This window comes from Melanerpes formicivorus, unplaced genomic scaffold (assembly GCF_026170545.1).
Source record: "Melanerpes formicivorus ecotype bairdi unplaced genomic scaffold, bMelFor1.0.p_v2 SCAF_43, whole genome shotgun sequence".
NCBI classification, from domain to species: Eukaryota; Metazoa; Chordata; class Aves; order Piciformes; family Picidae; genus Melanerpes; species Melanerpes formicivorus.
The window spans coordinates 1,497,655-1,515,617 of record NW_027142395.1 but is presented as its reverse complement, the minus strand read 5'-3'; the positions used below and the strand labels follow the sequence as shown (position 1 = coordinate 1,515,617).

Here is a 17,963-nt window from a genome sequence, read left to right as displayed (position 1 = left end):
CTCTGTCACTCTCCTTGCAACACGCTGTGCTGCTAGACTGTGCGAGGAGAAGAAAACACAGTCCTTCTGACATGGGTCTTACTGCCTTAAAGAATTCAGGGCACCCTGGTCTTTGTGTAATGGGAAAGGAGAAGAGGACTTACGCTATCCAGAGGCAACAAAGTGTTGCGGAAAAATGGCTGAATGACAACTGCGAAGTCCTCCCGCTCTTCGTACTGACCGCTGTAGATAAGCTGCATAGCTTCAGCCTGTACGGAGTTGGATGGTTGGGAACAGGAAAGTTACTTACAAGGTTCATCTTAGAATGTTTGTCAGCTATCAAAAACATGCATATTAAACTTCTTTCAAGGTAGGCAGCCATAAGTCACCAGTATAAATCCAGTTGAGTAGTTGTGACAGTCTCAGGCTATGCCTTTAAAATGTAGCTGTAGTTCTTTGAGCAGGACAGTGAAGAAGTACAAACAAATCCACAGTTGGGTGTAAAAAGGAAAACAAGAGATTATTCTAAACTAGTTTCATTGGTCAGATGTGAGATGTACCCCCAGCAATATCTCACATTCCACTTCATTCATTTCTTCCCTTTTTCTTCTGACTGCTGGCTGCTTCGCTGGAAGGATTTATCCAACAACCTTGAGATCACAATAAGATTGAAGTTTACAGAGAATTGTTTTCTAAGGAATAAGATCAACACCTTTAAAAGGGACAAATAAGCTCAGAAGGCCAATCTGAGACTGAAGTGCACTTTCTTTTTTCAGAAAGATATGCTTGAAGTAAAACAAACATTAACAAATCACCTTCCACTTCTGAAAATTACGCCAATGGACATTCATAGAGATAACAGAAACTTATCCTTGTGACTGGCCAGCGTATGGATATAAATGTTAATGTTGCTAATAACATCTCAAAACATTCCTAACCTCACTTTCATAGTTAAGGAAATTGGCCCCCTGCATAGGTTTATACAAGCATCTTCCAACATGCATTTCTTTTGGCATCATCGCGTTCATCGAACAACATCCGCTGCCCAGAGCCAGTGTAGAGTAGAGTAGAGTAGAGTAGAATAGAGTAGAGTAGAGTAGAGTAGAGTAGAATAGAATAGAATAGAATAGAATAGAATAGAATAGAATAGAATAGAATAGAATAGAATAGAATAGAAATTGTCAAGGAGCCATAGAAAGAGGAGTATGTCAGACAGTCAGCAGTTTTTTGATAACTTACCTTGCTGCAGATCACGGATTAAGTCAAAGAACATGATAGTTTGAGAGTAAACTTTGAGCATCATAGAATAGAATAGAATTAACCAGGTTGGAAAAGACCTTCGAGATCAAATCCAACCTATCATCCAACACCATCCAATCAACTAAACCATGGCAACAAGTGCCTCATCCAGGCTCTTCCTAAACACCTCCAGGGATGGTGAATAGAAGACTGGACAGCATAATGTGAACTTACACAGTGATTCCTGTATTCACAGGATGGAATGATGGGAAAACCTTCTGCTCCAATAGCTGTTTATAGCCTTCGTTAAATTTGAGTGAATCTTATGCTTGAGGCTATGAAAAGTTACTCTCAGCGAGCTGACCCATGGTAAGCTATCAATGTGCACATTCTCAGGCCACAGCAAAAGAAAGGAGCATCAGCTTGGTTTAGTTCATTTTCTCTGCTAAGAGTAACCATGAAACAGCTGACGCAAGGTAATTTGCCGCCCTTGCAGTGACATGACATGTTAATTCCTGTGAGCTATTCATTGGATTCATAATGGACAAAGACATATCAACAGAACAGCTGTCATCAGTAACTCCTTTTCAGCTGTCAAAACAGCAACTGGAAACAAAACCTGCCCCAGTCTGCCTCCAGGTCACAACTTAGGTCAAATCATAAAGCCACATGGAAAGGCTTGCACTGCTGCCCACTGGTTAGCTAGCTGCAGTTTTAGTTACACTGGAGCCACACTCTTTCCCAGTCATATGGTCTCTGTCCTGCTGAGGATATCCATAAGACCAAGGGCAGCAAAGAAAGCAGTATCAAAAGACTCAGGTGACAATAGCCAGTTACAGAATCAAGGTATTTATTACCTGAAAATCTCTGTTAACTCTCTTAATTTCTTGTAGTTCGGAAGAATTTTCCTCAGGGTTTAAGACACATGGGCAAACATTCCTTCAATGAAAGAAATGTCAAATTAGAAGCCAACCTGGAGTAGCCTATACAGTTCCTCAGCAACATGTGTCTGCTTCAAGAAGCTCAGGATAGGTACTCAAAGCTCACACCCCCAAAGACAGCCATCTCATTGGCTTAGTAATAGATACTTAAATAAATTCTTATTGACTTAGTTTTTAGCTGGTTTAGTTTTCCACATGAATGCCTGCCATACCTCGTAATAACTGCAAGATCCAAACTCAGGTAAAACACAAAAGTGTTTAGTATGCCGCACTTTAGCAGGAAGTCACACGTTAGAATAAAGATCTCCAAACTCCTATACCTAGGCTTACAGAAGATTTTCAGAAACCCAGGGGTTCAAAGATAGAAAGGACAAATTGTTTATGTATTCTGACTCCTTAGATCACTGCGGTTTAGTCTGTTACCCCCACGTCAAGCAGTAATAAACTGTGCTGAAACTCACAACTAATACTAAAATGCATCCTCCAGGAAATGTGCTTGACATGAATATGAAGACATCAAGCAAGATGGTCAATTCCTTATTTCCCCTTCTGGTACATTCCAGCAGTGAATTGCTTCTATTACTTAAAAATTGTGCCTAGTTTCATTTGAGTTTATTAGCTTCCAACTACTGGTTTGTTACACCTATCTCTGCTAGACTAAAGAGCCTGTTTATGTCCATCCTGACTCCTGTAAAGGTACTGATGCTTTTTACAACAAGTCCCTCAAATCTTTAGCTAGGATTCTCATCTCCATTAGGTGCAAAAAGCAGTTCCTGATTGGGCATTCTGCTTTATGCATCCCATCCTGCATCACAGGTAATGCAGCACTGAATACATGGAAAAGTGTCACGTATGTCAGCCCGTGCTGCAGAGCACTCAGTGGCCGGGGTCAAAAAAAGGCCTTGAAGTTCGGTAGTACATTAATTATATGGTAGTACATTAATTATATGTTCTGTGACATGCTGCATCAGAACTGAGAAGAAACATGATGACTCTGCTATCTACAAGTGCATGCCTTCTAGGTAAAGTATTGGAAGAAGTAATAGGAAGTTAATGGGAACTAGGGCATCAGTTAAAGGCTGCAACAAAAGTAGCTTGGAAAGCTCAGTGAGGATGTCCTTCTGTAGAAGCAATTTAGGTTGATCCAAAAAACCCAGGACTTTAAAAGCAAAGACCTTTTTTTCCTCACTTACTTTAGTTTCAAAGCACACTCTGAAGAGCTTGCTGCTATCTGACGCAGTCCAGACATATCTAGTATGTCCACCATGTTGACAAAGACTCTTGGGAGCTGCAAGGATTATAACAATCAGACATATCAAATCACAGAACGTGATACAGCTACAAAGTGAGAAAAAGATGTGATCCATAGGTCAGGGAGTCTAGTGCAAACCTCACCGACTACAGCCAATGGCATGTGCAAGGACGACGTGTAAAGGGAGAAGGAGGGAGACATACAGTGGCTGTCAGCCAAAAAATTCCTGGCAGCTAGCATGAACACTGCTTCATTCCCTGGGCCATTTTCCATTTTCTCTAGGGCAAATGAAAATCTGTATAGTTGCCTTAGCCATCAAAACTGGCACTAGGATTGTGCTATGTTTGGTCCACAGCAAAAAAACCTGTGAAACACAGAGTTTTCCTGAAACTGCAGCCCACTGTCTCAGGGTAGAATAGAATAGAATAGAATTAACCAGGTTGGAAGAGACATTTGAGATCATCGAGCCCAACCTATCACCCAACACCATCTAATCAACTCAACCATGGCTGCAAGCACCCCATCCAGTCTCTTCCTAAACACCTCTAGTGATAGTGACTCCACCACCTCCCTGGGCAGAACATTCCAGTGGCCAATCTCTCTTTCTGTGAAGAGCTTCTTCCTAACAGCCATCCTAAACCTCCCCTGGTGCAGCTTGAGACTGTGTCCTCTTGTTCTGGTGCTGGTTGCCTGGGAGAAGAGACCAACCCCCTCCTGCCTACAACCTCCCTTCTGGGAGTTCTAGAGAGCAATAAGGTCTCCCCTGAGCCTCCTCTTCTCCAGGCTAAGCAACCCCAGCTCCCTCAGCCTCTCCTCACAGGGCTGTGCCCCAAACCCCTCCCCAACTTCATTGCCCTTCTCTGGACATGTTCCAGCAACTCAACATCTTTCCTAAACTGAGGGGCCCAGAACTGGACACAGGACTCAAGATGTGGCCTAACCAGTGCTGAGCCCAGGGGCACAATGACCTCCCTGCTCCTGCTGGCCACACTATTCCTGATACAGGCCAGGATGCCATTGGCCTTCTTTGCTGCCTGAGCACACTGCTGGCTCATGTTCAACCTACTATCAACCAGTACCTCCAGATCCCTTTCTGCCTGGCTGCTCTCCAGCCACTCTGACCCCAGTCTGTAGCACTGCATGGGGTTGTTGTGGTAAATGTGTAGAATAGCTCATAGAATAACAATAGCTCACAGAATTGTTGAAATGCAGTGCTGAGGAGCAGTCCAACTCCAGCTAATTCAAAGATGACCTTGCACAAAACAGAATCCCTTACAGTCCGTCAGAGGTGAGAAAAACATTGGTGTGCTTGCCAGGAACATAGCTTTAAGGGTATCTTCAAAGCTTACCTCCTCATAGAAAATATCCAGCATGTCCTGAAGGTGCTTTACATACTTCTGCACTGAATAGTTTTCCTGTGTAATTTTAAATAAATAAATAGGATCAGCCTTCTTTCAGGACCTAAGTTGAACTCTTCCATCTGAACAAAGAAGTCCATAGACTCTGGTTGCAAGGCAGTCCAAGAAAAGACATACTGACTCAGTGCTCTTTTTCTCTTTGTCAGCAAGTATATTTTTCATATCAAGAGGTTTATTGCCACATGCACACAGGTTATATAGTGCTCATGTTTCTGTGTCACTAGCATACCCCTTTAATGTCCATAGAAAATCCCCAAGATATATGATAGCTCTTGGCAGAATCTTTGCCTGACAAATGCCTACATAAATCACATTTTTTTTATTTCAGATTGTCTTTTATGGGACCCAGACCAGACTGGTTTGCCTTATAAACACAGTAATAGCTTGTTTTTCTAAACTGACAGTGCAGGGAAATTGATGTGGAGGCTGTCAGGCCACACAAACCCCAGAGGCAAAACAGTTACATGAACGTAGTTATAGAGGTGTAGCTGTCAGGGCAGAGGCTCTAGGGAGGAGCCTCTAAAGGAAAATGAGCAAAACTGAGAACAGTTCCTTGTCATTTCAACAAGATGAGGTCCAGACTTCCAGCCTGTGCCACAGGAGCCCTTTTGGACAAGATAACTACTGACAGCTGAAGACATCTTTTTCACTATAAATTGATGTTCTTTCTGTAAGTGTCATTCTGAAGCAAGAATTAGGCATCCTCAGTAATTATTTCTTGGAGATGCTTTCCAGAACAAAGTTTCTCTTGTGCCCCCATAACAACATACCTAAGACATCATGCTGTTTTGATTGCTTCATCCTGTTAAACTGGGAGATCTCTTTGGTTTATCCTTGGTGATCTCTTTAATATGGTTCCTAAATAATGCATTACTGCAGAGCTACAGTGTTCCAATATTAAAAGCTGTGCACTTGTTTCTGATACAACACAGATGAAAGGAACAGGACTTCTAAGTGCTTTTTAAACAGAGGAACTTTGGCTCAGAGAGAGAGAAAGGTTAAATTTCCAGGGCTGGCCTCTTGCCAAGTGCCTGGATAAGCATACCTAATTTGGAGATACAAACCTTGTCCAAACAGTACTGGCATAGGTCGTTGCCTCCAATGAGGACAGTGATCAGCTTCCAATCTTCCTTGAAATTAATTTCCTAGTGGCACATAAAATTAACAGATTGCAGCATCCACTGCTTAAGCATGCAGAGGTAACGCTCACAAATGGGGTTAAAAGGGTTACAGACAGCATAGCAGACTAGAAAAAAAAGGCATGCTGAGTTAAGCTGGCAAAAGGAAAGCATCTGTCCAGGGGGGAAATGTGAACTGTTTGATATTCTGGTTGCAATTCACCTTGACTTTTGTATGGAAATCCACTGCAGCACACAAGATCTGTCAGGGTAGCCAAGCATGGAAATGTCTCTGTGGCAGCAAGGGTCCCTAAATAAATGTCAGCTTCAGAGCGGGGTAGGACAGGAGAGATTTACCAGCTGCAGCTGAACACTGCAGGCAGTGTGAGAATGAAGCAGTGTGGGAGTGGATGCTGGAGTGACTCAGGGAGCTGTGGAACTGGAATTACTGGGCATCCCTGCCAGATGGGTGAGTGTTACCCTATGGCCAGAAGGGGCAAACGGTGCCCCAGGAAACAGACAGCTGGATTAACATAGAAGAGTCCGGGAGGCTGGTGACTTCACTGAGCTCATATAAGGGCAGCTGCAGCACCCACGTCACCGCAGGCTAACAATAGGAGCTGCTGAGAGCTGGATCTCATCAAAACATTTTGTAACATTCAGTACAAAGAAAAGAATCAAAGGCAGCTATTTTTAGTGTGGTGCATTTACATAACAAACATCTGTAAAAGGATCCCACAAATAGAGGAAGGGCCTGGGAATCACCCACAGGTCTGAATTCTCCTTAACCAGCACTTTGCTCAGAAAGCCTTTCACAAAGAGGAAAAGAGACAGGAACTTCCCCGTTTTCTTCTTTTGAAATTCATAAAAAGCAGTGAATAAAACAAAGCTCTAGAGCCATGGACTATGTTATTGAAGAGCTGTGCCAGCTGCTTTTACTCTGCCAAATGATGGTTAATGCAGAGTAACTGACAGTGGGGTTGGCATGCAGCATCCACCCAGAGAGCTGGCATGGAGAGACACATGCTTTGACAAATCCTGCTTATTCAGTACCTTCCCTTTCCATTCAGCCTCAGCCAAGGAGCACTGGGCACTCCCATTCCTTTACAATTCCCTGAACCAACAGCTCACACCCAAACAGTCATCCACTCAAATTCAGCCCACACTTGGAGCAGTGCAGCCTTGTTTTTCTCCCATATTTCCTCTCCCCACCCCAAATGACAGCAGCTGAATTAATAAATTAGTAATTAATGAATATTAATAAATACATATTAATGAATAACTATTAATAAATATATTGTTGACTAAACTGATGGACTTTTATCAGTGAGTCACCCTTTTGGACCTCTTTGTAGCCCTCAGCGGAGCAGGCAAAGAAATCTGGTTCACAATACTAGATTGCCTACTAATTCCCTAAAAGCTTGTGGCATGTCAGTAATTCACCCAACCCCTGGATTAATCTGGACACCAATTAATCACTTGCATGTTCAAAATCAGAGTTTCAGAGGGCCTAATCTCCTGGGAAGGCTTCAGTCATCCCTCTTCCCAGTACTGTCATTTCCCAGACCTGAGAGTGAGATTCACCTTGGTTACCAGGTGCCTGCTCCAGTGTCTTTACACTCAGATTTTCTGACCTCCATTCTGAATGCTGCTGCTTAACTAGGAAGTCCTGTGATCCCTCTCAAAACCTTCAGATCTCTCCTCTTCCTCACTACCATCCTTAGAGTTCCTGGCCACACTGCCTGCATGGATTCATACAGGCAAATTAATCCCTGGCACATTCATACTGGGAAGCACACCAGAGGCAAGGACACCAACTCTTTTTTTCCACCAGCAAAGCATTCTTCACTACTTAAGCACCACATTAATTAAAGTCATCTCCCAGTGACCACAGGAGTACTCAAGGGGTGGTCCAGGTTCTACTTACCGAGCTGCTTCTCATTAGCTCCACCAATTTATGTGCTTGGACTGTCATATTGCTGTAGAGGGAGGACAGAAGCATTTTAGAACAGAACAGAACAGAACAGAACAGAACAGAACAGAACAGAACAGAACAGAATAGAATAGAATAGAATAGAATAGAATAGAATAGAATAGAATAGAATAGAATAGAATAGAATAGAATAGACCAGGTTGGAAAAGACCTTTGAGATCATCGAGTCCAACCTATCACCCAACAACATCTCATCAACTAAACCATGGCACCAAGCACCCCATCCAGTCTCTTCCTAAACACCTCCAGTGATGGTGACTCCACCACCTCCCTGTGCAGCACATTCTAATGGCAAATCACTCTTTCTGTGAAGAACAACTTCTTAGATGCACTCTCTCAAAGTGTATTCTTGATCTCCCACTCCTCATTTCAGGGAATTTTAGGATCAATAGAAATCAGTAGATGAAAAGCAATGCCTCAAAAGGACAAGGAAGGACCAAGATCAGCAGCAGTTCCAAAATGTGATCTAAAAGTGCTCCAGCTAGGATGGCTGCCAAGTGGCAGGCAACTGGGATGATTTTTTCCCATGTCAGAGTTAGCTTAACTGTGTTTTGTTTGGGGAAAAATCACTAATACCCAGATGCACAGAGATATTTAGTTGCATAACTCCCTCAGAAATCTAGTGAGGGAGTTAGGTGCTTACACAGAAGCTGGGCACCTAACCAGCCTCCCTGATCTGGCCTTAAATTCCCACAGCTTGTCTTATGGCTGGAAGGTACTGCTTACGTTGTGGAACTGCCAGGCTGGGGAGCCTCAGTCCAGCTCTGAGCAGCATTCAACACCTACAGGCCAAAGCATAAACCACACTGAGACACCAGCTGGAAACTTGAGCTCTTGATATACTAGAAAAAGACTGTAATTGAGCTAATGAGCCCTGCCTCTCTCCAACACCTACACATATGCAGTTACATTATTTGAACTCCCAGAACCTATACTGGTCACCCTGAGTCTTTGGTCAAGGCACCCATCAAGTACTTAGTAGCTACACAAGCTTTGCTAGCTATCCTGAAAACCAATTACAACCCAAATTTAATGACTGTTACAGCAGTCACAGAATGTCTTGGGAACAAATCCCATGAGTATCCACAGAGCAGGCACAGCATATGTAATACAAATTCTTAAACATTTTGGTTCTTAACAGACTAGTACAGTTTTTTATTCATGAGGAGAAAGGAATTAATTCCCAGCTGCATCCTTCTATGTATTGCAAACACCAATCTTTTTAAATGCTATTAAGGTAGCAGTGGGCTTCTATTTGTTAGTTTGAGGCACATTTCCCAGAAATCAAGAAGAAAAAAATGAAAGATGCTCCTGCTGCCTTTTTTTTTTTCCATTTCAGATATGGCCTGACCATGAATCAGAGCCTTGTATGCTAAAGGCTGGACAGAAAAAAATACTGGTGGAATTAGAAGCATAACTAAGACATTGGCTCAGAAATTCTGGGCAGGAGGAAGAAAGGGAAGGATAATGGAAGGAAGTTTATCTCTAACTTAGAAAGCAATACAAATAAATTCCCCAAATACTGCATTAAAGAAAGCAACAAATCACAGAAACATACTCACTACAAGTAGGCCTTCAGTACTACTTTAACCTTAGCATGCCCTTCAAAGAACATCTGCCAATCCATTAGTTCTCACCCCTCTCTCCTCTCTCAGATGTGACTGTGCTTACCGTGCTGTGGCCCCTCCTTCTGCAACGTTGAATCCAGCTGTTTCCCTAGAGCTGCCAGTGGAGAAGCCAAAGAGGTTTGGACTGAATGTTTTCAGGATATCTTAAAAGAAATAACACAATGTTTAACCATCCACAGTACAACCAGCAGCATTGTCTCTTGCAGAAGCACAAGTCAACTGAGTGGTGAGAATATCGACCTATCTTTTCACCATGACCTTATAGACTAGACTAGACTAGAATAGAATTAACCAGGTTGGAAAAGACCTTTGAGATCATCAAGCCCAACCTATCACCCAACACCATCTAATCAACTAAACCATGGCACCAAGCATCCCATCCAGTCTCTTCCTAAACACCTCCAGTGATGGTGACTCCACCACCTCCCCGGGAAATACATTCCAATGGCCAATCACTCTTTCTCAGAAGAATTTCTTCCTAACATCCCACCTAAACCTCCCCTGGCACAGCTTGAGACTGTGTCCTCTTATTCTGGTGCTGGTTGCATGGGAGAAGAGACCAACCCCCACCTGGCTACAACCTCCCTTCAGGGAGTTGTAGACAGCAAGAAGGTCTCCCCTGAGCCTCTCCTCTTCTCCAGGCTAAGCAACTCCAGCTCCCTCAGCCTCTCCTCATAGGGCTGTGCTCCACACCCCTCCCCAGCTTTGTTGCCCTTCTCTGGACACCTTCCAGCAAGTCAACATCTTTCCTAAACTGAGGAGCCCAGAACTGGACACAGGACTCAAGGTGTGGCCTAACCAGTGCTGAGTACAGGGCACAATGACTTCCCTGCTCCTGCTGGCCACACTGTTCCTGATATAGGCCAGGATGCCATTTGCCTTCTTGGTCACCTGGGCACACTGCTGGCTCATGTTCAGCCTACTGTCAACCAGTATCCCCAGGTCCCTTTCTGCCTGGCTGCTCTTCAGCCACTCTGACCCCAGCCTGTAGCACTGCATGGGGATGTTGTGGTCAATGTGTAGAACCCGGCACTCAGGCATACGTGCGGTGGAGAACCTAGTTACTGTCCAAATTTGAGCCCTACAATTATTTTTCCTCAAGCCCTTGAGGAGTCAGTACCTGGCAGCCTGAAAGATGTGCAGGTCCCAGGCTGCTCACTGATCTTGAATTTAAGTGCCAGAGTAATCATGGTTACTTTCCTTCATTATCAGGAGCAGTTGCTCCAGATAAGGCCCTCTGCCTCCTGCTCTTCCAGCTATCCATCAAGACAGTATTTATCACAAAGAAGTAAATTTTATTCATTTTTCTAGGTTTCAGCAAAACCTCCAGCAAGGAAGCATGATGCCTGAAGGCTGCTATTGTTGCTGTGTCTGTAGTGCTGTCTGAAACCTCTTGATAGAATCTCATTTATAATGCATAAATGAAATGTGCCTTGTATTTTTCTTTAAACACGGTGATGTGCATGGTACAAGACAAAAACATATCAGATTTTATTCCCAACAATGTCAGATATTGTCAGACTGCTCCACAGCATGGATCACATACAAATAGATGAACCATTGTGAACCAAGTCCTACCAGTTTATAGTCACACTGACCATTTAGTGGTTTCTATGGCAACTACAGGCACCAATTACATGAGGACAAGAAATTGACCTTTTTTTAGTTTTCTTTTCAGTGCAAGTGGCAACTTGAAATGATCAGAAGGAACCACAGCCTTGTCAGCAGTCCTAGCTAGATGGACCACTAATTGTTTCATAACCCTTCATTTGCCCACAGTCATTACAGTCAGTCACCAGAAAGTACAGAATGAAATAAGGGAGGAGCAGGTCAGCCATGAACTTCTGTCACCTTCAGCACATTTATTCCTAATCACATCAGTCAAAAGGACAACACAATCACATGCAGATCCCATGATGTGGACAGGCTGAATCAACTTTACAGCTAGTCAAGTCAGTCTGGGTTTCAGCTGTGACTCACATGCTGAAATCCTCAGTAGATAGGCATCCTTCACTGTTCACAAGGAAAGCATAACCATTTCCAGATGCTTCCTAGCATCCACCTAGGCTGCTTTCAGAGTAATACTCACCTTTCATTTTCCTCTGAAAAATAGAGAAAAATACTCACTGGGTAAAGTAGTGTGGGTCTCCAGGGTCACATCACCTCCAATACTACAAAGGGAAAGAACAAAATCACTAAAGAAAGTTAATCCTGCAACCATCTGTCTTATTGTCACCATATGTTGCTGTAGCATCTCGGGAAGGGGAAAAAAGAAGACTACAAAGAGGACTTAAGAGATAAACCACAAGAATTCAGGGAAAGTATTGAAAGTAGATTTCAGTACTCCCACATCACATTAAATCAAGCAGGGCATCAGCTGAGATAGAAGCTATGCCTCCAGACTGGAAATAGAAGCTGGGCTGCCCATCATGGAAAGGCATATTTCCTCACCAGCACTGCTCCATGTGGCACTGGTGTGCAGTAATGCATAGATGAGAGACTATTAAATGCTCATTAATCACCTATGTAGGGTTCTACAATGCTGATTATGAAAAGAGCCTCTGCCTCTATCATTCAAAACTTGACAGTGTTAACAGCCAATACATTCATATATCACTTCTGGCTGCTCCTCCTGAAACTATCTACACCTGCAGATAGGTACAAGGGGAGAAGGAAGGATGAAGACAAGAATGTATACACGCACACAGGTTTATCCAACATACTTCTGCCCATGCAAAGCAGGCAGTTTCCTTCCATTCTAGCATGGATATTGAGGTTCACATCCACTCTGACATTCTTTCATTGTCCACTTCACAACAGCAAAGATGTTTGGGGCATCTTACTTGAGTACTCATGCAGTGCTCTCATCATGTTCATGAAACCCACACTCACTCAGACCGTCTAACATTAAACACTGCTTTAGGTAATCACAGCAACAGCAACATTTTGAATAAATTCCAGAGAGACTAGCAAGAGGCTGAGAGAATAATTCAGAAATGAATAATCCAGTGCTGTCAGATACACAGGACCATGCTTGTAACAGTCAGGTCTCATTTTAAAAAAGGCAACAAAACCCCTACAAAAACAGCCACTACCCTCCTTCTGCAGCCCATCCCATCCCCACCCCCCCCATCCCACCCCCACCAAGGATCACTTCCTTTTTTAACCATTCCTGACTCTTCCGATTGGCAAGCAATACTTGCTCGCAGCATCCTACCCCTGCATTTAGATACTGAAGTATGTAACTACACAATCAGGTGACCCACACTTTCAACTGTGTCTGTGGAGAGAACAAAAAGGGGAGAAAACAAACCCAGAAAACCTACAACATCATCATCAACACAGCAAAAAGAGAGAAAATCAAAACTGAGAGTTTTCACCTCCAGGAAAGTCCCCTCAATTCACTCTGTAGGTCATTTGGTATGGCTCCTAATGCAGTCTGGAAAGGATGAAAAATATAATGTATGAAATACTAGATAAAAAAAGGACTCTAAGTTTAGGCAAGACAGCTATCGTGGTTGGAAAATGCTGCAGCATTTTGCTAACTTTACTCTGCATTTAGCCAAGCTTTTGCAGTTATCTCAGTGTTATCATAAATGGTCCATGTCCACATTCACCACCATGCACTGGCCTCTGGGCAGACCCCCATCTCTCACGTTTCAATCCACAGGCTTCTCCTTCTATACAAAAGCATCTCACAGCATAATGCAGAGGATCAGAGAAAGTACAATCCAGTCAGAACACATCAGGCTCTCAGTTCAAAGAATCATAGAGTCAAATAAGGTTGGAAAAGACTTCAGAAATCATCAAGTCCAACCTATCACCCAACACCTCATGACTACTAAACCATGGCACCATGCACCCCATCCAGTCTCTTCCTAAACACCTCCAGTGGTGATGACTCCACCATCTCCCTGGGCAGCACATTCCAACGGCAAATCACTCTTTCTATGAAGAACTTCTTCCTAACATCCAGCCTAAACCTCCCCTGGTGCAGCTTGAGACTGTGTCCTCTTGTTCTGGTGCTGGTAGCATGGGAGAAGAGACCAACCCCATCCTGCCTACAACCTCCCTTCAGGGAGTTGTAGAGAGCAATAAGGTCTCCCCTGAGCCTCCTCTTCTCCAGGCTAAGCAACCACAGCTCACAGGGACCTCTAGCAAGGTCAGCACCCTGACTTTGCATTCAGGACAGCAATAGTGAAAATAAATCCTCATGCAGCTTTATAGTTTCTTAGTAGTTTCACTTAATTTCGTATTCTTCATAAATCTATGGTATCAGTTCAGCCCTAAACACTGGCTGCATTCAGGGCTCTCATGGGAAATACCAGGAGGAAAATCAATGCCTCAGTGGACCAAGACAGATCTTTGCTGCTGCAGCCCTTCTGTGTCAGGGATGGTTAGGCAGTGTCAAGTCTCCACTGCTGCTGACTGTACAGCCCTTTGTGTGTGTGTATGTGTATGTAAGTGTGGCAAATACTCTGCCACTTTTTCTACCTGCCCCTAGCAATAAATCTTTTAACAAAATCCCCAACCACATCTTGCTGTGGTTATGGCAACTGATAGGAATTGCATGAATAATGGCAGTGTTGAAAACGGCCTTGCTCAGCACTTGAGACAGGGACTTCAAGCATAAGAGCCTGACCTTTATGACTAGGGCTCTGTGAGACATTTTTGTCCACTAAGAGATTCTACATTTTAAAAACAAGAGGTGTGTGCTATTGTACAAGTCCAGCACTAGATGTGAGGGACAAAATCAAGCAATTAATTTCAAGAGTTATGGTAATGGATAGGAGAGAGACTTGTGGGTTATTACTGAGGTCTTCTAGGAAAAGCTGCAAGTTCAGCAGTGGGGGAGAAAGCCAGGATTACATCAGGTCAAGAAAAATCAGCTTTGGAGGTGAAATGCACACCTGCCTGTAAACAAGCCTGATCACATAAGGGCTTCAGGCTGTCCAGCTCTCTCTGAACCCTTCAGGAGCTGAAGCTGCTGGAATGAGCACTAGTTTGGTTCATGAGTTAAAATTCATGAGAACTGTTGACACGAATGTTTGCTTTCATCCCATGCCAGAACAATTCTGCAGTGCTGTGTAATTCTGGAACTTTTTCTCAGAAAACCTCAGTTCAGGCCTGCAGAATTCCCTGCTATTCTTTTTCTGTGCTTTCTCTTCTCAGTTTGCATTTCTTGGTACACAAAATGCATCAATTCAACTGGAAGATGCCTAAACCAGGAACCAACATTTAAAAGCAAAAATCTGAAATACAGAAGTACCAGAATTATCTCATCTTGCAATCAATTATTTCCAAAGGACTTTTCATCAATGTCTAAAATTACATGAAAGATGACAATTTCATCATCTTGGGTTTAGTCAGAAAAGATTATTCCTGTAAGGTGGACATTTCTCTTTTCAAAAATACTTGAATAAGCTGTGTGCTCCTGTTTCTTTCTGGCCTGAACAGAAAGGGACCTGGGGGTACTGATTGACAGCTGATTGAACATGAGCCAACAGTGTGCCCAGGTGGCCAAGAAGGCCAATGGCATCCTGGCCTGCATCAGGAACAGTGTGGCCAGCAGGAGCAGGGAAGTCACTGTGCCCCTGGAGTCAGCACTGGTTAGGCCACCCCTTGAGTCCTGTGTCCAGTTCTGGGACCCTTGATTTAAGAAGGACATTGAGACACTTGAACGTGTCCAGAGAAGGGCAATAAGGCTGGGGAGAGGCCTTGAGCACAGCCCTGTGAGGAGAGGCTGAGGGAGCTGGGGCTGTTTAGCCTGGAGAAGAGGAGGCTCAGGGGTGACCTTACTGATCTCTACAACTCCCTGAAGGGAGGTTGTAGCCAGGTGGAGGTTGGTCTCTTCCCCCAGGCAACCAGCACCAGAACAAGAGGACACAGTCTCAAGCTGTGCCAGGGGAAGTTTAGGCTGGAGGTGAGGAGAAAGTTCTTCCCAGAGAGAGTTGTTAGTCATTGGAATGTGCTGCCCAGGGAGGTGGTGGAGTCACCGTGCCTGGAGGTGTTCAAGAGGGGATTGGACGTGGCACTTGGTGCCATGGTTTAGTTAGTCATGAGGTGTTGGGTGACAGGTTGGACTTGATGATCTCTGAGGTCTTTTCCAACCTTATTGATTCTATGATCCTATGATAAGTTGGATTACACAATTCCCAGTATCACTCATATCTCTTCAGGCTATTTTTTTGCAAAGGGACACGGGTAGATGAGGTATGGGGTTTTTGTCAAGCCAAAACAATTTGCTTTCTATGTGATGATACCTGACACAACCACATCTAAGCAGAATTTGACAATTGCTCTTCTCATTCTCAGAGCAAGAGAGATACAGCAGTACTTACAGTCAGGGAATCTCCCAGTGCCCCTATGACCTTGATGTCAGCAGGTTGTAGCTGATGTACTAAAAAACAGTAGGAGCAAAACAAGCAAGATTATTGACAATTGACACAAAACAATGTTTAACAGAATAAACATACAAGTTTTTAGTCCCAAACTGATGGCATTTTTACAGACTTTTAGGGAGAATGAGCCTCAAGTTCTATGTCAGTTAGGCAGAAGACATAACCTCTTGCCTTTGCTTGCAACAGTGTACTCAACCAACATGGAAATAAATGGAATTTAAAGCATCTTAGGAACAAAAAAAGTAAAAACAGAGTAGATATCATTAGGCACACATTCAATCTCTGTTAAACTAATTTTGTGGTTTGGGTTGTGACCAATAATCCCTGTTAGCAATCTCCCCATAAAACCTTCCAACAACACACAGTGTTCCTATTGTGCTGCTTATCAGAGTAGGCTCACCAGGTAGGTTTAACTTGCTGAGCCACTAAGCTATGTAAATGATTTTAATCTGCCATGTTGCTGAAGACAATAGTTATGCTCACATTTATCCACAGAGGACACATCTGCTGCGATATAGAACTTACTGTGTATGGCAAGACAAACTTTCTTCCTCTGCTACTAAATATATGTCAGCCTTTATTGTTTATTCTCCTTCTAGGATGTACACTTTTAAGACCTTGCTGTTTTTAAAAACAAAATGTGAAATCTTTCCTGTTTGTGATTTTAGCTTGAAACCTCTTTCTCACCTGATATTGGGACATGACTGGATGGAGCCCATTCAGAACATGACAGGTCACTGCCCCAGTTCTGAAATGGCAAATTATAAAAGCATTCACCTTAAGGTTAGAAGATAATACAGTATTCATATAAGATCTATTTGTACAGTCAAGGGCAAATCCAAGTGAAGACACAGATCCTAGTTTACTGCCTGCATATCTCAACAGTCCTTTCCTCTTTGTGAAATGCTGTCCAAACATCAATTACTTTTGGTGACATGTTTGTGCCAAAGCATAAAACTTTTACAACAGCAAAACTTTTCACCTAGCAGTAGTGCTTACAACAAAGTTCCATAAGGAGGATTATTTTCTATCTTCCTCTACAGCCTGGAGGTTTTGTCCATGACCTAGAAGGAGGAGTCCCCAGGTCTCTCTATCTGAAAAACCCAACAACAAAATCCTCTGCCAAGTTATGATATTATATTAAGGAATTTTATTATTATTTCCCAGATACCTTGCTAAAATCCTATTATTTCCCTGGAAAGCCAAAGAAGGGCTTGCTTTCACTGAACATAATATCTGAAAAGGAATTCTGAAGCTTCAAAAGATTCAGTAAAGAGAACTGTTATCTTCTAAATAATTGGACTTTACCATACATTTGCAGGTGATAAAATGGCTATATTGTTTAACCAAGCAGCTGAAGAAATCAAGTCAATCACCCATCATGGAACAACTAGGTTCACTAGCAAAGACAGCTGATGAATGTGCCACCCATGCATTTTTGGTAGTGTGCAACAGTATTAGCTAAGAAGACAGTGAGGGGAAAATTGCGATTGTTGTAAGGGGCAGTTCCTGCAACAGCAAAGATATTTGCTAATGCTAATCTAAAAGTCAGCTCTCCTTGGAGTGGGAGGTTAGACAGAAGGTGTCCTAAGGTCCCTTCCAACCCCAATTATTCTATAATTGCACAATTCTACCATTCAGAGAAAACCAACATGGACCAGTGGTCTTCAGAAACATGGTTAGTGGTAAAAAAACATTCAGATAAATTGCTCTGCTCTTAAAAATGGTATGATAGGCTTTACTATCAGACACTAGTACTCACACCTGTACTCAGCGCTGCTTAGGCCATCCCTTGAGTCCTGTGTCCAGTTCTGGGCCGCTCAGTTTAGGAAAGATGTTGAGTTGCTGGAATGTGTCCATAGAAGGGCTACAAAGCTGGGGAGGGGTTTGGAGCACAGCCCTGTGAGGAGAGGCTGAGGGAGCTGGGGTTGTTTAGCCTGGAGAAGAGGAGGCTCAGGGGAGACCTTATTGCTCTCTACAACTCCCTGAAGGGA

General features: G+C 43.3%; 1 protein-coding gene across 2 annotated transcripts in view; it reads right to left on the bottom strand.

Moving 5' to 3' along the window:
* The window catches only part of PLB1 (phospholipase B1), a 116,283-nt gene that overhangs the window by 12,113 nt on the left and 86,207 nt on the right, over positions 1-17,963 (bottom strand). Inside the window, exons 45-55 of one of the 2 annotated variants that reach the window (XM_068158823.1) lie at positions 16,657-16,717; positions 15,910-15,968; positions 12,949-13,007; positions 11,696-11,739; positions 9,612-9,711; positions 7,875-7,926; positions 5,894-5,974; positions 4,761-4,826; positions 3,353-3,447; positions 2,076-2,157; positions 144-248 (exon numbers count right to left, since the gene is read on the bottom strand). In XM_068158823.1, the coding sequence (XP_068014924.1) occupies positions 144-248; positions 2,076-2,157; positions 3,353-3,447; positions 4,761-4,826; positions 5,894-5,974; positions 7,875-7,926; positions 9,612-9,711; positions 11,696-11,739; positions 12,949-13,007; positions 15,910-15,968; positions 16,657-16,717 (804 nt within the window). Of the gene's footprint in view, positions 1-143; positions 249-2,075; positions 2,158-3,352; positions 3,448-4,760; positions 4,827-5,692; positions 5,748-5,893; positions 5,975-7,874; positions 7,927-9,611; positions 9,712-11,695; positions 11,740-12,948; positions 13,008-15,909; positions 15,969-16,656; positions 16,718-17,963 lie in introns of those variants that run through there. The other variant, XM_068158824.1, reaches the window with a different exon arrangement.